Source organism: Pogoniulus pusillus, chromosome Z, assembly GCF_015220805.1.
Source record: "Pogoniulus pusillus isolate bPogPus1 chromosome Z, bPogPus1.pri, whole genome shotgun sequence".
Lineage (NCBI taxonomy): Eukaryota > Metazoa > Chordata > Aves > Piciformes > Lybiidae > Pogoniulus > Pogoniulus pusillus.
In genome coordinates this window covers 100,455,872-100,482,407 of record NC_087309.1, presented here as the reverse complement: position 1 = coordinate 100,482,407, position 26,536 = coordinate 100,455,872, and the positions used below count along the sequence as shown (strand labels likewise).

The window sequence follows — 26,536 nt, the reverse complement described above, 5'->3', positions numbered from 1 at the left end:
GCAACACAGACTCTACAGTACACAAAATAATAAGTGCTACCAGATACTGCATCTACAGGAGCATTCTTGACACCCAAATACACCAGCAACTCTTAACTCTGTATACTGTGTCCATAGCATCTTGTTTCTAGTGAACATTTAGCCTTAGTTACATGGACATCTACAAAAGGCTTGTTAAAGAAAACAGATACCACCTCACAATCCTCACTTAATGAGTGCTGAGACAAGTAAGAATACAAACATTAAGCCTGCTATCAGCAACACTACACTTTCATCATTCAGTGCTCAGCTCAGCCATGTCCCTCTGAACACTGCGGAGAAGAAGCTGCAGCAGAACCCTGAAACCATAATCTGAGTTTGTAACCAATTTATCAAAACCATGATTAAAAGGCAGACTCCTGGCATTTAGGGAACTTGTGAGAACACTGAGCAGTTGGCTGCATTTGCACTAATGAACCCATGACTTGAAAAGCGTGAGGCATTTCTGAAGGGAGGCAGGAAGGACAGGAGGCAGCAGAGAAGGGCAGCAGGGTAATGAGAGGCAAGGCCAGCTATTCCTGAAGAAAATCATTTTGTTTTCTTCACATAGGCCTCTCTATGAGCAGTACGCATCTACTCCTCACTTCGTTAGTAGGACTACTACAGAGAGACACAGCACTATGTCACTACTGGGGTATGGAGGGTAAAGCCTTGGAGTGCTCCGCAGGAGGAGCTGTCACCTCTGTGCAGTGAAGGAGACCAAATACAATGGCAGCAGGGGGGAAGATTAGGTGGTGAGGTTAGGGAAACTGTTTCAACAAAGGTGAGAAACACAGAAATTAACACTAAAACACATAGGAAAGGAAACAAAATGTAAACATACTCCAGAAAATGTTTTTTTTTGTTTGGTTTGGGATTTTTTTTTTTTTTTTGGGGGGGGGGAGGAGTGGTAGGAGGTGGAAGAGGGATGCAGTTTGCCCAATCAGAGCTGATCTTTTGTTTATTCTGCATCAGGAAAAGCTGATTCCTTAATGGCCAAAATGAAAATGCCAGCAGGATGGCAACGCATAGTTCCCACTCTATGGGTTGCACTACACATTTTCATCTTGGCAAGAAATGTGATGCAGCTCAGAAAAAACAATCCCAGAGTATATTTAGCTACTAAAGCTGTGGCACACAAATGTCACATTCCCATGAGTCAACTCTTTTAAAGAACCCCCTCTTCACGCCCCCACAGATATTCCCCAAGATGCCTGCACTGAATTAAAAGTGAAGCATATGGATGGATGTGACATCATCACAGCACCCGTGTTACAGAAAAGGCAGCAGCAAGTGAATTCTGTACAATTAGTACAATCAGTAAGGAGCCATTTGTGAGCACAGGAAAAGAAAATACTGTTTAAGGGATAAGAAAACCAACAAAGAATAACACAAAGTACCTTGCAAAACAAAGAGAAAATGTTATTTTTTTTTCTTTGTGAACGTGTGAAAAGAAAAAGAAATCACAGCAAAAGTGAAAACAAAATATTGATAAAAGGATAGTAAGCATAACATTTTCTGATTTAATTTGGTGTAAGAACTCTTTCCTTTGCCCTTTTAAGACAACAGGTTGGTAGCAATTTTAGAGCCAACTGGCTCTGACTGGGCAAGGTAAGGAGTAACAACACACAAGTAGATGGTGATGGTAAACAACCATGCGGTCACCTCTGCCACCATTGTTTTGATTGCGTGTAGACTACTTCCAGCTTTGTCAATATTCATAATTAGGCACCAAAGAATGCATGATATTTAAATGACTCTGTCGAGTGCTAATAAGGCCCTTTGGTAACTCTCTCTCCCTAGGGAGGGAACCATTGAATGTAAAGCCACCTCATCAGTTAGTGAACTGAAGCGAAAATGATTGGAATCCAACGGCTATACATTTATTAATATTTTCACTGCATGCTCTTCTGAAAGCTGCAACTGGCATACAAGATGCTTTTAAGAGCTTCCTTTCCATCTATTAAGCACTGTTTCACAAAAGATTTGTGAAGTAGGAACCCACACATAACAAACAGTGTCATTAAAATGCATACATGTTTCCACATTCCTCTGGGTACATAAAGGGCCAGATACTCCACTATTGGTGGTTTCTGACATTGTTCTCCTGTCTGACTCTAGGAGAAAAGATGGGTTCAAGGATCTCTTCTTTTCTCCTTTCTTCTAAGTGATAGAAAAATGCCACTTACTTTCAAAAGTGGTAACTGGATTTTCTAAGAAATGTCCTCTGACCTGAAACATTTTGAATACCAGGTGCTACTAAAAGACTGCATAGAAAGAAAGCCTTATTTTTCAGCTGTGATTTATTGCTGAGAGCAAAAAAAAGGAGTGCTAGGTAAATCACATACCATCTTTTGAGGGGCATGCAGGTTTATCTGCCTTCCCTCGTCTACAAAGGCAATACCAAGAAATCACTTCTTCTGAATTGCCCTTCTACAGCTGAAGAGCAAGAGCTAAGGAATTTAAAAAATGAGGATGATATCTCTAAATGAGCTTAAGTAGGAATTAGGAATCTCAGCTTTCTTCTCCAGTACCTTTGGTCCCAGGGACCCTAAGTTACAGTTACGAGTCTGAGTATTGCAGCTGCCTGAAATTCTTCCTCTGCTGAAGCTCAGCAGCCCACAGGTCTGCAGGGTGCAGAGAAGCTCTGTGCCTAGGTCACGCATAACCCTTACAGGGTTTTAGAGATTATTTTTTTCCTCTAGATTTGCAGTTGATCCCCCAGAATGTCTGAAAGATCAAGCTCTGAAAAATCACTCTTCCAACGGGGGCCACTTTTAATACCTATTTGAAGGAAGAGTTTCTTCCATTTTTATAAGAAAAGCTTATTGCTGCAAGGTGGGAGACCAGTTTGCATCCCCTGTTTGAGTGGATTCTAATCTTCACATTCCATTTCCTGCCAAGGAAACTAGATTAGTGTTCGCCATGGCATCTCAGGGAATGTTACTGCCATCTCCTGCCTAATTTGACTGGTCTCCTTCAGCTGGAAAAGCACTTTAGGCTTTGTCCCTGCTAGACCAGCTAGGTGACAGCCATTGCCTTTATGGCTAGAAACCTTGAAGGCTCTTTGAGGTCAGTCCCAGGGAGTTCACTGAGAAATCCAGGATATCCCAGCACCGTGGGAGGCACTGGGTATCTGGGGCTGTTGTAAATAACAGGCACAGAGTTCACAGATCGGGTCCAGATTGCCTTCAGCTGTTTGTGCAGCTCTGCTGAAGACTGTTCTGCAATGTTAATGTGCTCATCACCCCCTGCTGAAAGTCTCCACAGCAATGCAGAGAATTCAAGATTCACTGGGTCAGATGTAAGGGAAAGAATATGATTTAGTAACCTACTAGTTTGGGCAAACAACACAAAGCTGGCATGTCAGTAGCTTCTCTAGGAACAGCTGATGCTTTTGTCTAATGAGTTTTTCATGTAAAATGCATGAACAATAGAGACTGTAATCCACATTTCAATTAATATTTTAAGTGTTTTATATCAAGTATTCATAGCAGATAGGACTGAAGCTCGTGTGTGTTCTTGCCCCTGGTGAGCACCCTAACCACTCAGCAAGAGAGTTTTGCTCATATCCATCCTCCTTCTGGCCCACCAAGTACTTAATTAGTCCATACAGAGTGAAACATCTTCAATAGAGAAGAGATTGAAAGAAGTGATGTAAGAACACCCTGAAGAAGAATAACAAGGATTCAGATCTCTCTAGGCAGTGGAGCTATTTGAACCTAAGTGTCCTAAATACAAGGGAACCATTTTAACCTCTTTGAGAGACAGATTAAAAGGAGCTTGGAGAACGACAGAGAATCAAGATGGAATGTGGAGGCACAACCATCCTTACACAGGAGAAAAGCTGCTCCTTCTCTGAGCACATTCAAATGTCAAATATAGGCAATTCTCTGCCTCATTTTCTACACAAATAGCAAAAGAATACCGGAGGTCAAAGGATAGGGAATTGCTTGTATCAAACCCGTGTATGCTTCAGACAGGGCTGAACACTGTGAAACTACACCTAGATCCCAATCTTTTGGTGTTTTAAAAATGCAAGACCTCCACATCTTTTAAAATACATTAGTGGCTTGCCAGCCACAGCTCTCAAAGGTATGTGACGCTCAGGTCTCAGTGAAGACAGCAGGACCTAGGCCCAGTGCCTAGGACTACTATTAGTTTTACTTCAGTAGTTAAACTAGAGCAGACTTTCAGTACCTTTGCTGTGGAGAGATGGAAATAATATGAAATAGCTGAGACCTGCTGTGCTGGGAATTCAGACATAAGGGCAATATAAAAGTGCACCCTTATGAACAACGGGAAGCCATGGATCTCCTTCTGTTAGAAAACAGGGCAGATCAAGTTTAAAGACAGCTAAATCCCCACTGTTTTCCTTCTTCCCATACACATGCACAGCACACTCTGCAAAGGCATACACTCTGTTTGTTTTGTGTGGTTTCCTCAGGCAGCGAATTATCTAGGACTAAGTCTCAGGTTGGCTGTTTAGTTTCAGGCTTTACGATAAGCTTTTAATTATAGCACAGGAGTTTCATTACATGTTACTCTGAGACAGCTGGAAGCAGTTACACTTTAGTCCTCCCCTCCCTCCCTCCTCACCACAGGATGTCATTTCCAAGGCCTTACCCTTCTTGTCTTGATGATTATGGGATGAAACTGCCACATATGGATCTGTATTTTCAGATGAACCAAGCGGATCCTTCCAATCCAGCATGCGTCCCCTAGCATCATAACCCTGTCGAGCGCCAGAGTCAGAAGTGGTGGTGCTTGGGACTAGGGAACTGGAGTGTCCTGTTTACATTATAAATACAGGTAGGGAAGATAAGTCTCATTAGTCACTTACCACACTACCTCTCCATGCTAAGGAACGGATGCACTGCTTTGCTTCTGTGAAGGTGAGCACCTTGTCTTAGGCTGAGCAATGTTTCAATAGTCCTTCAAAGCATGGCCTCAAGGAAACAGGGGATTTGAACCTTCCATATTAGAGTGTTAGGAGATGCACACATGCCTCAGGCTACTGCTCAGCTGGTGATTGTGTGCTTTTACTCCACAGAATTCAATGTGAGTGGAAGAGGGTGCACAACCCTAGATTGTAAGTCAAGCATTCTTTGCCTGGATTCAATATACATGCCTGACTGACAGCAAAGTGTTAGGTATTGGCTGAGTTAAAGAGGAATTTTTGAAACAATTTAAACCAGAACATCTTCTAATATGGCCAAAACTGAAGGGGAATGCCAGAGGAGTTACAAAATGGTGACATCAGTGGCTTTCTCCCCCACGTCCCTATGGGAATGAAAGACAGCCCAGCACTGGTGTGCTCACACTGCAGCATTGCCCTCTGGATGGGAAATGTGCAGGGACTCAGCTGCTCACACCCTCTTGCACCCTTGCTCTTGATCTTGTCTGAGCTGATGGTTCAAAGCGGCTAAGCATGAAACTGAATGTCATTTCGGCTCAAAGTGTTGGTAAAGACAATGCCTTACTACATGGATCTGTCCAAGAACCTGTGGTCCCAGCAGTTCCAGGAAAGGTCTCACATGTTTTTTTTTTCCATTACAAGTACTCTTGTTATTATTGTCATTGTCCTGAATAAGGCTGATGATCTCCTTGTCTATCAAACACTCTCCAACAAACAGCACATTCATACTCTGCTAGTATTACTGCACTGAAGGATGGCAGCAACCTGGACTTCCCAGTGGCTTAGGGAGTTCTGTCTTTGCCTGGGGCAGGACACTGAAATTCCATACATATTGTGATATTTGACTATGAAATTGTATGAAATTCCCTTTCAGCACATGGACCAGAGTGAATTATTTTCATTAGGACTTGGGTAGCTGTGGGCCTGGTTAATTTGGTGTGGAGTAACTACATTTTCCCTTACCTACTTTCCTGAAAGAGTCCATTAAAAGACATTTTTTTTTTGAAACATGCTCAAACACAAACTAATAAAATTGGATTATTCATAGAGAGAGTGGCAGATAACACTTTCTCTTCAGATAACACCAGACGGACTGACAGCAGCCCTCCTTTCTCTCGCCTCCTTTATAACAGCCCAGCAAATTAATTTTCCCTCCTTAGATGTGAGTCTGCCTTGGAGAGGAGTCCAATCACCAGGCTACAGGCTGCCCTAGCAGAGACCTCTCCCTGCTCCTTCCCTTGATGTTGTTTCACTGTTCAGAAAAATAATTTGAGACTTACTGCTGCACAGATAAAGACACAAGGCAACTGAATTTAAAGCCTCGTGGAGAAGGCACAGAGCTGGGCAGGTAGAAAATGTGCTTCTGTAGTTTATTTTAAACAGTCACTGGATAAGTGTAAAGCTTTCAGAAGTTGTGTCTCAGAAAGTCTGCTGTAAATGGCTTTTTAAGCCATCCAGCCCAGCTCTCAGAAATGTGGACAGATGATGAACACAGGTACCACAGTTCCGTTCCAGTAATCAAAAATCTAAATGTTGGCCACTAACGCTCCCAAGCTTTTTGACGCATCTATGCTATTTGTTTTATCTAGTCTTTTCACTAGCTTCATAGGACTGAACTGCTCATGACGTCAGTTAAAAATGTTGCAACTTCTGTTAAGATGCTGCTATGATTTAAAGAAGTCCTGCTGAATATTAATGGTCTTAAAGCAAGAAAATGTCTGTGCCCCTCTGTACATTTTCAAGGAGCTCTTTTGATTTATTACACAGGATTATGTATGGCACTACTTTGGACCATGTCTTGCATAGGACATAGAGACAGCTCCTGTAACTGGTACACTTAGCAAGGAAAATTGGTCACATTCACAGTGTTCTCAACACAAAGCCAACCTTCAGTTACTACAGCTAATCATTAACACAATTTATCTCTGTACCTCAGGATGAAAGCTTATAATGACAAGGGCACTAAATAATTCTTCTCCTCTCATGATAAGAAGTGTGATCTCTCCCAGCCATCTTTTTTTAACACAGCACATTAGAGACTGTATTTTGTTGAAGGCAGAGCTTTTAATGTTGCTCAAATAGAAAAGAGAAGCAAAAAATTAACCACTACTAAAAGGTTTCCACAAGCCACAGCATTGTTAGGAGTACTGGTAACACACTTAGATCGATGATGGACTCTGACCCAAATGTGCTGCCTGCTCCACAGCAATCCTCCAGAAGGGCTGCTTGTTTCCAAAAGGACAGGTAGAGGTCCAGCTACTGAAAACACGAGCCCTTTGGAAGCAAGAATACACTGAAGCGTGAAATCATTCACCCCTACACCATTTTATGCTTGTCAACTCCTGTGCTCATTCCCAAGAAATAAGAGAAATAACGGGACAGAAAACAGGCTAGAAAATGGAAGTTATGTGATTTCCATGTCCTCTTTTCCCTAAGGACTAAACCAAAGTGCCAGCACTCATGAGGCTTCAATTTCCAAGTTAACACCCTATTCTGCAGCCACAATAACATGTACAGTATTTGGTCAGCCGACAAATAGTGCTGCACTCAACATCAGAAAGCAATTAGTCAAAGCTTGATAAGGAGGTAAAAGAGGAGAAAATCTTGCCAAGTAGCAACTACATTTTATATCTGTGTTTGATATGCACTTATATGCCTATAAAAATCCAGACACTTGCACACTTCAGGCTTGCCTAAAATGGAAAGTCTAAGGAAAAAACATAAGTACTGTTAAAGAAAAACATCTCTTAATACAGTAGCCTAGAGGAAACGTGTTTAAGAGACATCTTCTGGGGAGGAAAAAAGTTTTTAAAATAATTTCCTAAACCACAGGCTGCAAACACATAAAGAATTTCTTGGTAATAGAAAGCTAATGCTTTGTGAAGATATTACTGTGTACCAGATGCTCATTAGGTAGAGAAGGGTTTCACACAAATGTGGCATATCAGTCCATTCACTCTGTTACTAATGTGTTAGTCTAGTACATGCTGAGAGACAACCCTCCACACCTGAGATAAACTTTCTTCTATTTGATTTTGATGAAGAAGGGCAGAGGCAGATTAGACCTTAACAGCCTGTTCCATTTGTGTTAGAGCACCATTCTGCAGACCCTTAGTTCTGGGCAGTGGCTGCTCCTGTAAGAAGTATCATGGTGCCCAGGTAGCACCTGAACTGCCATTCCTGATGGGTCAATTTTACCACTGAGCAGAGTGGCACTACAAATGTATGAGCTAATTAAGAAGCTAATTAAGCTTCTCTCGTAAACAGAGAAAAGACTGAAGTGGCGGCAATCCAGTCCTGGCCCTCTCAAACACAACTATCTCAAAACCTTTACAATACACTCTATAGTTTATAACCTGTAGTAGGCCTTATTTTTCCATTACATCATTTTTACCACTTTGACTGTTCAAACAATCTCTTCTGCAATTTAAAGAGGCTTTAGCATATCTGAGATGTAACCAGTAACCCTGTGTTAATATTAGTTAATATCTAAACATCTAAAAAACCAGCTCTGCCTTTGTTTTAAAACAAACCATATGAAAAACTGTAGACACAGTGCTTTTCAAACATCTTTGTTCAAAGCAAACATGCAAAACCCCAAATAGACACACTTTCAAAAAAATCTGTTCTATGTACTTTCATTACTTAACAAAACCTTTTCATTTGGAGTGCTGTAAACAAGTAACTTAAGGAGAATAAAAGCACATAGTGTCTACAGGCATGCATAGTGATACAGAAGGGCTGCACTTCTGGAACTATAGCTTGTTCTGAAGTGCATTTGTAAAATATAAGGATTTTTTTCAGGTTTAAAACAAAGACAGGGATTCAATATGTATATGATAGTTGCTCTAATACGCACAAGTTGTTAGGATCTTAGAGGTTAAGATGTCTGCATACTATCCTATTAACAACTACAGCAACCTAATTAGACAATTAGAGGGAAAGGCTAAATCAATACTACAGAAGCAAAAAGAACTATGGCTAAAGGAGTAAAACAAGGGCCCAATTCACTAAAGAATTGATGTTTCTAAAGGTAACCGAAGCTGCTTACAATTTTGCAAGGAATCCAGCCTAATTTCCTTATTTAAATATATAGCACTTGCATCATTTCTCTTTGACCTTCAGCCTGGTAACTTCCCGGGTATCAAAAGAGATGCACCTGAAGAGTCATCTGTGTGGACTTTGTACTTTACTTGTTTACAACTAATCACATGAGACTGTCTCAGAAAATGAAGCCCACTTGCCAAATTCAGGAGGAGGCTGATGCCAAGGACACAAAGATGAAGGGCTTGGTTCTCCTTTCATTCATGATGTTGCAGATTGGCAGTAGGTCTGTTGAAGTGAGCTGATTTATAGTGCAGTAAATCAAGGGAATTGTGCCTTAAGAATTGTTTTGCAACTGGAGTTTCAGCAGTCATGACAGCTAGCAAACTCAAGGATGTTTACTGAGACTGGTTTTCTATCTCATGTCAGTATTTTACACTCCCTATGTGAAGACAATAGGGGTAACTAGCACATATCCATTCTTCTTTTTCTGTAGCAGGTGAAAAGAAAGAAAGACTGACTGAAATAATACCAGAACGGGTATCTTAAACAAACCCATAAAAGTTAAAAGTTAGTTAAAGCTAACTTGCCTAGAGGCCACATTATCAGGATGTACCTGAAGGAGGCCAATTAAAAAATCTGTGCAAGACAGGGCATGCATAGGAACCAATGCTAATGTTGGGTTAGCATTTTTCCATTGCATCTGTCTGCAGGGTTCTAATTTAAGAACTGGGTTACTTTTATGGAGTCTATTTTTGGCCTTGACATGCCAGGACAGTAAAATGGACTCTCTTTTGCTACCTGTACTGCCTGGAACTGCAGCTTTTTTTTTTCACTCTGTAGGTTTTTTTTTCACTCTGCTGCTCACTTGAATCAGCTTGCTGTTTTCTTGCTCAGATTGAAACATCAGCTTTTGCTAAAGCACTAATATAGTACCTAACAGGATCCAGAACCACAGACCAAAGCTGTAACTGTGCAGCCTACAGATGCACTTATCAGCAGGAAATCTAGAAGATTTCTGGCACATCAGCACTATACCCAAGGCCATTTTCTTTAGCTTTACATTTGGCATTTTGGATTTTATTATCACTGTTCCTTAATTACTCCTCTGTGCATTGGAAATATAGCAATTTTCAAATGAAAGAAAGTACAAGCTGCATATGCAGATGAAACCATGAGTTTTCAATACATTATGAAATCTTTGATTTTGTACATTCCCTTCAGTGGTTTTCATTATCATACTTTCAAACAAGTATCACCTGCACATTTTCCATTTCTTGGTAATAAACAACATGGGGAATCAGGTTTTTTTTTTGTTGGTGTTTTGTTGTTGTTTGGTTTTCTTTTTTTTTCTTTACAAATGTTGATCAGTATTACTGTGCCTCCAGCTATTTATATTCTGGTTCTCTTTTGTACCTACATACTTTGCAGGCATGACATGAAAGGATCAATTAAATGCTCGTCCCAACTGCACACCAACCTACCTCCTGCAACATTTAGCCAAACACAGGGTACATTTGCCCCAGCCCTGATTAACATCTAGCCTTGTACAACCTGGAAGAAACTTCACAAGCAAGCTCCCATCCCCCATGGAAATTTGCCATTGACTTCACTGGGAGTAATACACCATATCCTCTTAGCTCGTGGCTACTTGTTTAGGATGCCTATAAAGAGAAACGATTGCAGTATAAGTCTAAGTTTGATTTTAAAGTGATTATTTATTCTGCAATAATTCCTCATGAAGACATTTAATCTGCACTCCAAGTACCAGCATAATCCACTTCCAAATATACAGAACAAAGTGGTGAAAAGTACTGTGAGCACAGATTAACAGCTGCCTCATGGGAAACTGCTACTCAGTACTTGCAGAAAAGATACTCTTCAGCTCAAGTCATTTAATTTGCTATGCGAATCTCTTCTTCTTAATAGACCAGGCTTCATTCAGGCATTAAGATACTGCAAGCATGAACAATATAAATGACTCATCCTAGAAATGATAGGAACCTTCAGGAATCGAGGCATAACCCAGGCTCAACTCACATGAGGAACAAGTTTATTTTCCTTATGAGTGATCTTTCTCTAACTCAGGCATAGTCCTGCTCCTTTGCCTAATGTATCTCTGACTGCCTGCTGTAGCAGTCATGACACCAGCCTGAACAACTCAGAAGCAGAATGTGAGCTCCTGTCTTCTTTTTCCTGGCAAATCAATATGATGCATCACCATACCCAAGTGTTCCTTTGTTTGATGTTTCAGATGAAGCATGCTTTTAATTATGTCTGCTGGCATACCGTATCTGACTTTAATTCAAAGGAGAGAGTTTTGAGGGAGGACTAGAAAAAGAGGAATTGAAAATCAAGAGGTATGACTTAATCCTAGTTGTGATTAGTGAATCAGGCCCTCAAAACCAAGACAAAACAAGTGAAAAAGGTTAACAGCTATTTGAGTACAAGAACCAGCTAACAAGTTAGTGAGTACAATTACTAACTAACATGAGGATCTGGGGAGAGTTTTTTAAAACACCCATGAACTGACCATATACTGTGTCGTAAGACATTTCGTGATCAGGTGAAGCAGTTGAAATGTCTATGAACAAAATAAATTGGGAAGAAATATTAAATAAAGCAAAAGTATGAAAAATACACAAAAGTTTAGCGAAAAGTGATTCCTCCAAAATGGATCTGCTGGCAGTAAATAATGAAACTAAGAACTTCCTTACCATTCAGGGCTACGAAGGAATCTGAAAGACAAATAACAGGGGAAAAATTATTATTTCTCTCTCATTTTTTCCTTTTAATAGTTCGATGCTAGCAACCTTTTAAGCTTCAGCTGATAATTTATATCTATGTGATTACTACCTTAAGGACCCAGCAAAAACTGCTATTCAGACATACCCAAAACCAATGTATGTCTTTTAAAGTATGCATGACCAGCCCTGTATAAGGGATACCAAGTGGGAAGGCCAGTGTTCTCCCTGCCATGAATTTCTTTTCCAAGTGAGCTCCACATCTAAAATGAGGCACTACAAGTGATGCAGACAGCAACGCGAGTCACTGAGGACAAATCTTAAATGACCTAAGACCATATGCAGTATTAAGATGAGCTGGGATAGCAGGGAATGAAATCTACCCCTGTGCAATGTCAAGCTTCAATGTACCATTTGAAGCTGAAGAGGGATTTAAGCAGAGGTACTGGCTTTGTTGTTCTTCCCCCGGGAGCAGAAGTTTCTCCACGAGCACAATGTGCTGTTTCTGAGTAATTTCCTACCCTTCTTTTATACTTAACTGATATCTGGTACATTCCATACTTCTCTAACCTGTTTGCCTGAGGAGAGCAGAACTGGCTGAAAAGGGCAAAGTTGCACCAGCTGGGAACTGACCTGATTTTGTTGCTAACCCATTTTACAGGAAGCACAGGAGGGACTATGTGTGCACCTCCTTCACAGTCTTAAGAGGCAGACTACATAACCCCATCTTAGGGCAGAGGGAGGAAGGTGTAGCTGAGAAGAGGTACATGTAGAGACTGAAATAATCCTTGTACACCTTCAAGCATGGTGACCATAATAATAAATGGCACCTGAACCAGGATGCACAAGGCATGAGAATGTTCTAGTTTCCCCCAGGGCAGCTGAGCTGCACTGTATCCCAAAACACACTCTAACACTCCATTCTTTTGCTCTGTATTCCAAAAGTAATGACTCTCTTACTTTTCTTCCTCAGCTGCAGCAGTTTTATTGCATCTACAGGTATCAAAGCAAATTGCACCAAAAAGAATGTGACTCTTGATCTCAAAGTAAGTTGGGACTTAGAATTAAACCAACATTGGAAAGAGTATTTGCAATGATAGCTGTCCTAAACACATATATTAGCATCCCTGTTGGCTCGGAAATCAGCATGCAAGGTATCTCTGCTTACAGTGCAAGATGCGCAAGCACCTCAGTGCAACATGTAAATGTTTAAGCTTTTAACTCATGCTCTCAGTACCTAAGTTTACCATTAAAATCATAGGTTGATAGAATGCTTTAGGTTGGAAGGGACCTCAAAGATCATCTAGTTTCAACCCCCTGCCATAGGCAGGGACACCTTCCACTAGAGCAGGTTGCTCAAGGCCTCACCCAACCTAGGCTTGAACACCTCTAGGGAGTGCCTTGTCTTAGGCAATGTCATTAGCCTCCAACCTTTAATAACACTACAATGCAGAGCCTCTGTGTAAAATCCACTAAGATTTACAAACTAAGTAGTGCCCATTTATTCATCTGCAGCCAAACCTAAAGATATATTTCACTCTCTCTCTGTCCCGCATGGGAATGTAGTCCCATGCACAGTTTACAGCAAGAAAACAAGCCACTTCTGCATATTTAGACAAACAACCCAATCACTGTGGCTGATAAAGACAAGGACCACCCAGTTTATTATATCACTCCTATAGTCAGTATCTTCCAGAACTGAGATTTTCTCAATACATAAGGTCTTTGAAGTCTGGTGTTAGTATAAATCACACCAACTGGGCCGTTTTCTTTAAACACATTTACACAGCCATTCCTCTTCTGAGTCTGCATCATTAGTCAGCACTTGTTGTCCCTGTTGTGTCTTACATTGTTACAAAATAAAGCCCAACAGGTAATGGTGACATGAGGCACTCAGAAGGATGCTGTGGCACATAGTAAATAGAGGGTAAAAGCTTTGCTTACTTTGGCAGTCACCCAGGCCATCTGTATTGCCATGTTCTATGTCCTGTTCAAACGCCAGTCTAAATAATAGAAACAAAACAGTATGAGTAACAACAGTCACTACCAGAAAGAAATCACCACAGCAGAAATAAAGCCTTGCTATGAAATTGGCTGCTTCTCTGAAACTTCCATGTGAGGGCTAAAATACTGCAACAAAGATACTTATTTGTCTTTGATTAGTGGTTTCTCGGTTTCTGATAATGGTTTGTCTTCTTATTATTACCTTTTTAAAAAAATCCACTGCATGCCTTACTGTCAACAGGCATGCAAATAGTATGTTGACAGTAAACAGATCTTTCTAAACTGTTAAGTGTGTAATATATGCTACCAGGAGCAGTTAAAATCCTGCCTTAACTTGTCCATTTACTAGTCAAGGTGCACCGACACTTTGACATGAGAAGGAAGCTAACCTTTTGGGAAGGCACTGTACTGGGCAAAGACAATTTGCATTTCAGCAATCACTTAGGTACTGGTGCTGGATGAGGCTGTGAAGCATAAGGTCTAGTCCACAGAAGTCATTTCTTTGAACTGAAGGGGCTCTACTGAGAAACACTCACAGGCTTCTCTAGCTGATATGCCTAGTTTACACTCTTAGTCTCTGCCTGTGTTTTTTGGATAACTAGTGAAGTTGTTCTTCTAACTTCCCGAGTAGTTAAAGGTGAATGATAGGAGCCTTGGAAATCTCCAACACAAGACCTTGTTCACATTAGTTATGATCCTGCCCTTGAAACATAATTACCCTCATTCCCAACTCCACATTCTTAAAATTACTGCTTAACTGTCACCTATTCCAGTAGGGCAGCTAAGATATTTGCCTCCTGTTGTCTGGTTTAGAAGTTCACTAGACATCTTCACAGCTGATCCGGATTCCCATCCCAGGTGCTATGCACTGGGTAGAGAATGACCTGCCTTGCCTTGCCTCTGGATTGCTCTGCTTTCTTTGTCTCAAGTGATCTACTGATAGGTGCAGCAGCTGCTTTGAACAGACAGGTAGGGAAGTTCCCTACAAGTTGCCATGGAAGTGTTAAAAGACTCAAGCAGTATGGGAATGCTGGGAAAACCTGGTAAGATCACATGTGTACTTTAACATCAAGGTACCAAATCCCCAGTCAGGTACAGTCCACACTCTCACAGCAAAGCATATACAAACACATGTATATACAGCATGTATATACAGCATTCCCGGTGGACAAAATAGCTTAACTGAAATGTCAGATTACAAAAGACACAAGCACAGGGAGGGCAACTCATTCACTACGTGGTGAAGACTTGTACAGAAGTGCTACACTTCCACCATAATCCTGAAGAAGTACAGCTGTACCTCAAAATAGGCACGCATGAGGTGTGTCAGATGTGGTGAAGAAATGAGAACTCTGCAACAGATCTGCTCCCTGCGAGGAGGCTTTCTTAATCACATTTAAACAAACCTTCACAGACTTCCATAATTATAAAATAATTAAATTGTACTGTTAAGCAAGGAGAGATCCAGCACTTCTCTGAATGTGCTTTAAGCTCTTACTGAGCTCTGTGATTCCTCTTAGTAATGCACAGTAAATTAGAAGGACTGGTTTTGTTTTCGGTGGACAAATTGCTTCAGTAATTTAATTTGGATTCTATTGCCTCTTTAATCAGCTGTGATGGCTCCAGTGTGGGCTGGTCCAGACATACCCCTCCAGTTCCCTCCTTTCAATAACATGCGGGCCTTAGTACAGCTCTTTCATTTGCTTCTTCCTCCTCTTTCAGCGGTTACCAATCAGCTGAGAGTTCACATAAAAAAAATTTGTGAGACATTTCAGAGGTGAATGCAAATAAGTTTGGAACAAACACTTCCCACATTTTTCTTTCCCTAAGAGCCTCATGTTTCAAATGGCTCTGCTCAAGACCGCCTGGCGCCACCAGCAGAGCTTCATGCCCGTTCAGCCAGGGCCCTTACTCACTTGGAGCCAAGGACCAGCTGTGTGCACACCCCGCTCTCCTTCACCCATCCGCAGTAGGGGTCTCTGGATGCTATGCAGGCCCTTGAGAAAGAAGAGCACAAGGTGGCATTCATGAGCACTTCCACTTTCCAAATGCCTACTATGCGGGCTTCTGGCAGCCAACAGTAAGCACCTACTTTTTGCATTTGCCATGACGTTCACAACGTCCCAGGGGAACTTTGATGACACAGGTGGAGAAGGCAACATACAGGGCACTGCTGGGCTTGTCAAGCTGCATGCCTACAATTCGCTTGTCCTCTACACCGTCATAGCTGCACCTGATATGAGAAAGAGTAAGACAAAGTTATAAGCAAGTTCTGCTGGGGAACCAGATGAAAACATAATGATTCCTGAAACTTTAAAAAAGAGTCACAAAAAACCTCCTGAGAAGTGTGGAACTGAACAATCTAAGGAAAAAGAATACACGATAGCCATGAAAAGCATTGATTAAACTCATGAGTGAGTATTAAAAATGCAGGGGACGGGGGAATAAGAAGTGGAGAGGGACGGTTCACCAGACAAGCCTCTTGAGGGCACTTCATTTTTTGTGTTTATTCTTATCCAGCACTCAAAGTAACAGAAACTTCTGCATGATTATGGCCCACTCAGGCATATTTGAGGAAGGCTGAAATGTGGGAAATTTCCCTTGGAGAGCAGCTTGCTGATTGTTGAGTTATTTGGAGAGGAATCGGGTTTTTTTTTTTATAGGATTAGAAAATTAATCTTCCTCTGAAGAATTTCACTTTTAATTATACATCAACTGCTGCATCAGATGGGCTATTTTCTACATATAATGAATTTAAAAATATCTTATTGCAATGTAGAGACTGATAAGCAGACATCCCCTTTCCAAACACCTTGAAACCACTCAGAAAAATTGTTTCTCTATCCACTTCTCTTTTCAGGGGTCAACTTACTCTCTGCGAAATAAGAAAATCCAAGTCACCCATACCCAAGTACAAAGAATCAGATACACACTTTTCAGGATTGTAAACGCTCATCTCCTCCAGGAAAAGGCTGTCATTTAGGAAACCACTGTTTCCTGTGCGTGCCAAGAACTTCAGGATGATTCCCTTCTCTGATCCCAAGAAAACCACAGTGTAGTTCTGGTATGGCCCAGCAGCAGAGTCCACAGCAATTTTGGTCAGGCGGTATCTAGAATAACAATACAGGGTTCTGCATCACTTGGGATTACACTGCCATTTATTTTATCACCTTTCCCACAATATAATACATTTAAGCACTTTTCCTAGAGAATAGTAATACAAGTCAACAGACTGCAACAGTTTGGTTTTGGCAGGGAATTTGCATGTGGTATTTAGCATGTTCACATGTCCAATAGCTAGCAGAAGTGTTTCCAGAAACCTGAAGGACTGCTAAGAGTCTAAAGCCATTTAGGAATTACCCTTCCTATCAAAAGCAAAGGACTGGCCTGGAAATTTCTTCAGACAGGGAAAGAAAATCACTAGAGTGATTTTTTTTTTCTTAATTTCAAGCTCTGTCACATTAAAAGCTGCAGTAATGATAACTGATCTACATTCAACTCTGTTTTTTGTCAGGAAAAGCTGCGGCAGTGCAATAGTGAGATGCTAAACACTATTCTACTTCACTAAAGATAATCACACAGCCATTGCTAAGTGAGTTCAGTACTGAGATGATACTAAATCTCTTGTCTTGGTTGGAAGTATAGAAAACCTGGTACAAAAATGTGGCAGAAGATACATCCCTAAAGCTAAATCTGATGCTTCCCATGTTGAAGACAGCTTGACACAAAACTCTACCCTTGTAGGGGGAAAGAGAGAAAAAGACAGCAAAATTTAGTCAAATTATTCATCTCACAAGTGGACCATAGATAAGAGCATAGTGACCACAGCAAAATGGAAAAGTGTTTTGATAGGATGGGGATAGTGTATTTAAGGCTTGCTGATTTATGAGGCTTTGTTTAAATTGCTTTATTATTATTTTTCTTGTTTCCATAGAAAGTATACAGATGATGTGATTACTTCTGATTGTACACTTCTGTAAACATTAAAACATGCCAGTACACATCCCGACAGACATCTTCATATCCTGTGAACATATCCTGGCAGACAAGTTTGTATCCTGTGTACATATCCCTGGGCTGTCTGCCGATCCTTGCCCTAAAGTTTTCTACAGAGATGTCTCAAACGCTGGCCCACAAGCAAACAGGCGTGTCAGCTTTCCTCACACAACATTTCCTCCAAGATCCTGTTTCAGCACAGGATGTTTGGAAAGCACAGAAGCTTTTTCCTATCTTGAAAGCTGCTCAGGGAGTTCTGTGGCACCTGCTCAGTGCTACCATTACTGGTTGGAGTCGTGCCGCACACACTAAGGAATATACAGAATTTGCCAGGATTCTGAGCAAAGCTGTTAGTACAACATGACATCTAACAACGAGGACAAGAGTTGACTTGGAAGTACATACCTGACCATTGTTCTCAGGAACCAAGGACGATTGACAATGGAAGGTACAGCCTCATCCATCAGTGGATGTGTTTTAATGAAGTTCAGAGTATCGTCTGGGAACTCATTAGAAGTTACGTATTTTTCTAATGATGTAGATCCAGCACAGCAACCAGGCCTAAATAAAACAAGAGGGTAAGCCAGAACACTTATTTGATGCCTAGGGCAAATCCCCTTCTGTAATGAGGCCCTCAGTGAAATCTGACATGCATTAGGAGGGTTTAAATGGCAGACTGAGAAGTCTGGTGGACTCATTCAGCCCCTCAGGGGACGATTAAAATCCTGCTCTATCCTCCCCTCAAATGGACTTGTCACCTAAAAGCTCAAAGATTTCTTCAACACAACTATGACACACACAGTTTGCAGTTCATCTGCTCACATGAAATCTAATCACTGCATGTGTGCATTTGGCTTGATGTTGCCCACTGCCACAGGTGCTTTCTGATCTCTAACTTGCCTGGTTGACTGCTCTTTCCTGGAATAAAAGCAGTTATTAGCATAGAGAAGGAAGGTGACTTTTTTAGCATATGTGCAAGAATGCTGCTTTCAGTCCTTTCTAGTAGAAAGTGGAGTATTGGAGAAGACAACCCAGAAAACATCTATCCCTTCTTTCAACTTGGATGAGATTATTTGAGCATGGTGGCTCAATGATGACTTTCACTGACACATTTTCTAATCATTTTTGAACACTGAAATGCAAATCTGTTCATTCCATTCCTAAAGTCTATCCTGCTCCTCAGAAGCAACTTAATTTTCCTGCCTGCTCAGGGGATCTCTACACTGAAAGTAGCAAAATACTGAGGATATTTTTAGTATTTTTTTGAGTTATTTTCTCAAACATAAAGGTCCATTTTATCCCATTTCCTAGATCCCTATGAGTCTTCAAGACTTGAGCAACTGTAAGACGGGAAGATGAAAAATGGATCACCTGGTTACAAACACACTACTGGGTCAATGAGTATGGTCCCACAGGGCTGCACAACAAACACTATAGGCAGAGATCATGTGTTCTGCTTCTTGGTATCCAAAATATTTTGATTATCATTTAACTGCACATGGAACTAGCAATACAGGAGAGAAGGAGAAACCAAGAGTATCTCCAGTCTCCTAAGTCTTTGCAAAGGCACCCATTCATGAGGTAGCAGTCCCAGAGAACTCCAAGGAGCAGCTTATGCATTCTGGCACTGTGTTGGGTAGAGTTTCTCTGTATCTAACATTGAAACCTATTTTCTTCTAAATCCTAATCAGATGATTGGATTACTACTGTCTCAGTTTTAAAACTGGTTTAACTGAGTAAACATAAACCCAAATAAATCCTGCTATGCATGGGCAAAAAGGAAAGTGAGGTCCTTGAAAGGCTCCATTATATTTCTGAGAAAGGTTAGGATCAGCAGGAGCACTAATATTTCTGTGTGATATTAAGACAGCCAAATAAAAATGACCTTATTTGAAAGGCATCTTATGCTTCTTATGCATTCAGTATAAGTTAGAAGTAAATGATATTTTTGCTGTTAAGCAGATTGATGTTACATGAAACAGTGTTCAACAATTCAGTTCATGCTGTTTCCAGCTGGCTTAAAAGTAGTAGTATTATCCCATCTTCATCATAACTTAGCCTATTGCTGGTTCATGCCACAAGCTCATAATGCAATATTCAATGTGCTGGAGTGTGTCCAGAGAAGGGCCATGAGGATGATCAGATGGCTGGAGCACCTCTCCTATGGAGACAGACTGAGAGTTGGGGTTATTTAGTCTGGAGAAAATAAGGCTTTGAGGAGACCTTATTGGGGCCTTCCAGTATCTGAAGGAGGCCTACAGAAAAGTTGGTGAGGGACTTTTTAGGATGTTGGGCAGCGATAGGACTAGCAGGAGTGGAGCAGAACTAGAAGGGGGTAGATTCAAACTCGATGTTAGTAAAAAGTTCTTCACCTTGAGGGTGTTGAGACACTGGAACAGGTTTTCCAGGCAGGTGGTGAAAGACCCATCCCTTGGAGATTTTATGGCCAGGTTGGATGGCACTCTGAGCAGCCTGATCTAGTGTGAGGTGCCCCTGCCGATGGCAGAGGGGTTGGAACTGGATGATGCTTGAGGTCCCTTCCATCCCTGACAACTCTGTGATTCTCTTTTTCTTTCCCATTGAAAGAGAAGATTTCTCTTTCTATTCAGCCCCTTCCCTGCCAAAAGTCTCTGTCTGAGTAAATTCCAAACAAATGACCTTGGAGCCTTCATGAAGGCTTGCCACTACCAAGGCTGCTCATTATATCAATGAGTTGCTGAGACACTGCAAAAACAAAAAGAAAATCCAGCAACACTGCTGGCCAAGTGCTTTACTAATGCTCGGACCAAAACCAGACACAGACTTTATCAGATTTTCCAGTCACTTCCATGACTTTCTGTTGGGTGACAAATTCAGAATAAAGACAGCACAGGAATGCTACACTTGGCAACCCTAAAACACGATGCACCACATTTGTATTTTGGCGGAAACTCAGTTACCACCACGAACTTTCAGATGTGTTTTTCTTTGAAGTTATGTAAGACATCACAAGCAGTGTAATAATACATACATTAAAGTGATAGACTTTGACTGAGATAAATGAATGATGCTTTATCTACATGCATATCATATTCTCAGAGCAAAATGCCACTGGTGGAGATGAGTTAACAAGTGCCTGTCAAACAGCAACTTGTATGAAATGGGTGTTTGTAGGAAACAGGAAGAGTGTAACAGAGAATCCTCATGCAAATAGGAGGGTAGTGGAAACACGCAAAACAACTCATAATAGGGATGAGGTAAACTGAATCTCCATTTCCATGTAATGATGTTTTTTTTCTCCCCATGATGTTTCCTCTGTGGCACATAAATTGCACATTAACTGCAGAACAGGTGCAGGCTCTGTAATGAGATATATCTATTACTGAACCAATTTGCAACAGGTGTGTAACTCACACCACTCTGAAGTGATAGATTACTCTGACCAAGTGGATCTGATACTGGCCTGATTTATGTTACACAAGTCTTAAGTGGAAAACTTCTCACCTGCATGCTATAGATCCAAATGCAACTCAACTTCTATTTTACTGTTACAGTGTGCACATTAAATTGCACCTGCAACTTAAAAGGCTCTTCAAATCATTAAAAACCTCTGTTCCACATGCAGGAACAGAACTATATCACTAAATATGAAATGTACCTGGGCTTGGGCACTCGTTCATCAGGAACTGGTGTCCACGTGGAGTCTGGAGACTTTTGTTCTTTGAATCTCCCAGTAAATACATTAGCGATGTCAAGCATGTCATAGGCACAGACTGCAGAGCCAGGGATGCTGCAAAGTGACATTTCCCAGAAATTGTTACTCATTCTGCAGTTATGCATAAAATTTTGAGTGAAAAACATGCTATATAGAAGTCTTCCTGTCACAGGCTACTCAATCCTGAACCCTGTAACCTCTGGGTATTGACAGAAAAAGCCAGCCTCATGGAAAAGCCTGAACTATACCAATCAGCAGACAGTCCTGCCAGCAAAATTTGTTTCAAAGCTTCTGTAGAAAGAAGTAATAACAATAATCCTGAAGAAGGGAAAGAATCTGCGAAACTCTGCATGGCACTGGCAATGCATGAAGAGTAACAGCCAGACTAATTCACAGCCCATTATTTGGAAATTTAAGTTCTTGTAAGTCACAACATCTCTCACAGTTCTTGTCATGCTTCAGAAACATACTCCAGACAGCTCAGAAGCTGGTGCTGACCAAACTGGGAGTATGCTGCAATGTGTCATTGACCTGGCATGTACACATTATTACTTCATACTCCCACAGCCTTATCTTCACCAAGTTTTCCCAGTGGAAAGGCATTAACTATGCTCCAGAATCTGCTTAACTCAATGAAGTGTAAAGAGCATATAGAAGCAAATTAAATTTTATTTTTAGATCATAAAGTTGTGAATTTCAGCTTGTTGGTTTTTTTCATGTAACTGCATGACAGCATTGTCTAAATGTAATTATGTCCTTACCTATTTACTTTCTGAAATGGTTAGTAGTTTCTCATGGTCAGCCACTTGGAAGCATGAATTTTACCTTCTTGCACCTTTCAATTCTGTATGCATCAACCACTGTTTTCATGTATGACTTTCACCACTTGATTTTATCAGGTAATTATCATGGACCTAGATGGGTGAGGCTTTCAGTCCTGCTTTTAGCTAGTGGGATATTACACACCAAAGGAAAAATGTAGGAACTATAATACTGTTATAGATAATAAAACTAAACTCATAAAGGTATATGTATTAATAGAAAAATAACTAAATATTAAAGATTTTCAAATTCTTACTAGTGAAAGAAACAACAAATAGTGAGACAGTCTTACTTTGCTCCTCACAGACTGTGCTTTTATATGGAAGGAAGCTTCATAGCTCTCTATTAACAGGATACTACACACATAGTAAGAGTTTTAAATGAGGCAGCCACATGTATGTTAATGCAAGAGTTGTTCAAGGGTATATTTCACTACACACAGGACCTCATTCTAAAAGACAGCTCAAGATCCACTCAAGCTAGGCCTTGCACTTTGCTGAGCTAAGCCCTAAAGAAAAAGCAGCCCTAAAATCTTGAGGTGTGCTATACAGAACCAAAAGTGCTGAGAACTGTGCTAAACACACAGTTACATGTCGGTGGAGTGATCACTGTGGTGAGAAGCCTGCAGCAGTTTTAGTCTTGAGAATGGCAGTTTGAAGGACCATAGCGTGATAGAGCCATAACGATGTGCAACTGCAGGTCACAGTCAAGCCAGCTCTTTGCCACTGAACTACAAACCATCACCAGCTCCTACCCTGGATAAGACATGTTGGACTGGAGAATATTCTCCAGCTTACTCTAGGGTGAAGCTGTGTTTCAAAGATAAAAGATATACATTGGAGCTTTTCACCAGTGGAAGATGAATGACAGAGACATGTCCACGCCAGTATCAAGTCTCTTAATGAGGTGTCTCCAAGCCTATGCCATCTTCAATGTCTGCCAATAACTGGGGCCTATAAAACAGTATCTTGATTTTAACAGCAAGTACTTAGATAATAAAATGCAGGGTTTAAGGAAAAGTGTTACTCATGGCACACCAAAGGAAATACTAGCAGAGTGGGAGGATAGTCTCAGTTTTGAGATAATCTCAAGATGCAACCTTTCTTTCTGATTTTCCATCTCTGTTTGTTCCCTGTTTTTTATTAAGCCTGTTTGCATTAAAAAATAGAATATTGTATTTTAAGCCTGTGCTCCACATTGGTGGCATAAATATTCCATTGCAGTTCCTTCTGTCTAACGTCAAAAGCAGTGATCACACATCACAGGCTTCATTTGAATTTGGTTCTGTGCATGACCTCACTGAGGTAGCCAGTGTGCAGGAAAACCAGATGAATATCAGCAATAAAGTTCCCTTTTCAGCTCAAACATTACTCTGTGAAACAGCAATGTATTTCTTAATTAGAAAGCTACTATTTTTTTAACTTCTCTAGGAGACCTCAGTAATTAGAATCAGTTACTCTTCTAATAGCTTCTGGAGAAACATAATATAATGTGTAATGGTAATAAATTCCTTGCAGATGAACAAATGCTTTTGGAAAACCATGCAAACAATGAAATGCAGGTGTTCTGGGGACCTTCCTCCCCAACCAGGAAGACAGCCTAGGATCTTGGCTTTCCCAGGAGAAAAGGCAAGAGTCAACAGAGGTGCATGAATTAAAGAGAAGGAGTGCTAAAGTGGTTCTTGAGGGATTAGATGCAAAAATGACAGACCTTGTCTGCTGTGAGGAAAAAAATAATGGTATTTTTTCCCTTGTAATAGAGTTACATACAACAAAACTTCTTGACGGTGGGCCTGAATTATTTCCATGTAAAGAAAAGTACATCCAAGTATGTATCCAGACAGTAAATGGCTAAAGCTGCTCTAAATTATCAGACATAAAATTCAGTAAGCAATACCAGGCTAACTGAAAACGAAACATAAACTACTGGTAAGCCCGTGCTACAAAATAATTACTTTGTCTGAGCAATCACTTCTTGTACCTTCATAAAGTAAAAACAAAATGCAGTTGAAAAGCAAAACATAAAGGAAACAGGAGGTAAAAGGTTATTGCACCTATTACCTATTATATGGTGTGGAGAAGGTTGCTAAAACAACATCCCGGCCATTGAAATGGATAACATCTGTAACTGCCTGCAGTATGTTAAAGTAGAAGTGTGAATCGCCAGGAACTGAGCAGTTCAAACGAGCCTTGAGAAAGGAAGTCCATTGTTTTTCCAGCACTCTCTGAGATCCTCCCATGTCATTTTTGCAAACTTGAGCCACCCTTGGGAAAACTACCTGGAAGGAGTAGAGGAGAAGTAATGGAGAAAATTAAATGTTTGTTTGAACTAAAGGACATTGGTGTTCTGTTTTTAAAACATTTGAACTAACACAGCAAGGTGCTTAATTTAATCCCACGTCTCCATAATCTGTGACAAATAAGAAACAGAGGAAAATTCAGCTTTGGAACAGCGTGCTATAAAAGATAAGGCTGTGGCATTTACTATACAGACATAAATCCTTCAGGAGATCTGTTCTCAACCCATATAAAACTCATTTCCATACAGACTGCTTAGCTTTCTATTTCCCCAAACAAAAGCACATTTTATATTCACAATCCCTGCAACCCACACTGCCTGCTCTGATTCTAGTGTTTTCAGCACTTACAAACTATGCAAATCTTGCTGGGCTTTTATTCCTGCCCTCCACCTTTGTGACCTTGGTCAGCTTTTCTGACTGCCTAGTCAGAAAGCTATTGTGAAATTAGCGAAAACACAGAAAGTATTTAATTATTCTTTGCAGAACAGCAGTGCACAAAATTTCTGCTCCTGTTTACTCAGCACTCCAATTCAGATTTCTTGAAGAAAAATATCACCCTCCTCTGGAATTAAATTCTAACAATTGCCTATTATGCTGAACGAACTACATTTGCCTCATGCTTTTTGTGATTCAAGAAAAGATCTCCAAGCATACACAATACAAAACCATCCTGTTTCCTTTTAAGACAGTGCAATGTTTCACTCCAACCAACCTTTTGGCTTGAGCAATAGGAATCTTCTCAAAATTATGACCTTGTCATCATGATTTATGGTTCTCATTTCAAGGTCACTCCTAACAGTATTGGTCCAAGAATAGCATATGTTTTCCTCCCCCTGAATCTAACAAAGTCATCCAAGGCAATGTCTTTGCTCTTACCTTTCCCATGCTGTTGTACTCCACTGCTATTTCCCGGAAGAAAAAGTAAATGTAATTGCCATAGTCTACTGCCTGGACAAAGTATGGTTCTGGAAAAAAAAAACAAGAGATCCTATTTAGGCATCATGTACAGCACATAGCATGCAAAGAGAAGCCAAATGCATTTGAACTAAACATCCAAGGGTGAAACGCCCACATCAAGCAGATTTGCTCAGTTTCCAGAACAAGCAATATCACCACTGCAGAAGAATCACTGTCTGGGGACAGCACAGCTGGGTACAAGTCTGTACAACCTCACTGCAAGGTAGTTAAGAATTTGCCACCAATACATCTGCCCTGCATGGAGTATAAGGAGAGGAAAAGAGGCAACGTATAATGGCATGCCTAAGGGGTGCAAGCAGTGCTCTTTATGGCATGCAGGCTGTGTGTGTAGGGAATAACAAACAGTGTAACTGTTTCTGCCCACACGTGTCTGTAGCAGCAAGCAAAGTGGGACAGCTAAAGTCGACACCTGGCAAAACATTTCTGTATGCAGAAAAAGACTTCAAACTATGGCTTTGCTCGCTGTTAAAATCACTCCAAATGCTAACTATTCATAACGCCTACATGAAGCTAAACAGCACTGTTCTTAACAATGAGGGCATTCAGAGCACAGAAACTGCCTGATTCAATGGCAGCTGTACAGTCCCTAAGAACCATAAAAGAAAGGCTTTGTGCAATATTCCCAAAATTTTATTTTCATTGATGAATCTTAATGTTACAGGACAAATCCATACTTCATGAAACCTTGACTGTTACCTAACACGGTCCTGGGGCACGAACATTTTCAAACACAACCCAAGCACATTGAGGCCTGCAAACTTTACATCCAACAGCTGTAAACTCATGAATTTCGTCTTGGAAAGCTCACTAGGAATATATAATCTACTATACCATGCTCACAGTTTCTGTCAGGTCCAGTAATTTGGAGTCAGGAGAGGAGGGAAAGAGATCAGTTTAAGTAAGAGGCATAATTTAGTTCCTTTTTTTTTTTTGCCAGAAAGCATGGGTGAAATGAAATGACAGAGACATCTGTTAAGAATCCATGACTCTCATCAGAGATGTCACTTTTTTTGTTTGTT

At 40.7% G+C, this 26,536-nt stretch overlaps 1 protein-coding gene across 9 annotated transcripts in view; it reads right to left on the bottom strand.

Moving 5' to 3' along the window:
* The window catches only part of SEMA6A (semaphorin 6A), a 134,131-nt gene that overhangs the window by 36,821 nt on the left and 70,774 nt on the right, over positions 1-26,536 (bottom strand). For 3 of the 9 annotated variants that reach the window (XM_064140815.1, XM_064140809.1, XM_064140814.1), the window contains exons 9-19: positions 25,416-25,504; positions 24,301-24,518; positions 21,362-21,493; positions 18,130-18,285; positions 16,662-16,838; positions 15,821-15,961; positions 15,645-15,725; positions 13,669-13,727; positions 11,698-11,718; positions 11,514-11,564; positions 4,645-4,809 (exon numbers count right to left, since the gene is read on the bottom strand). In XM_064140815.1, the coding sequence (XP_063996885.1) occupies positions 4,645-4,809; positions 11,514-11,564; positions 11,698-11,718; positions 13,669-13,727; positions 15,645-15,725; positions 15,821-15,961; positions 16,662-16,838; positions 18,130-18,285; positions 21,362-21,493; positions 24,301-24,518; positions 25,416-25,504 (1,290 nt within the window). Of the gene's footprint in view, positions 1-4,644; positions 4,810-6,922; positions 6,998-11,513; positions 11,565-11,697; positions 11,719-13,668; positions 13,728-15,644; positions 15,726-15,820; positions 15,962-16,661; positions 16,839-18,129; positions 18,286-21,361; positions 21,494-24,300; positions 24,519-25,415; positions 25,505-26,536 lie in introns of those variants that run through there. The other 6 variants (XM_064140816.1, XM_064140812.1, XM_064140810.1 and 3 more) reach the window with 6 other exon arrangements.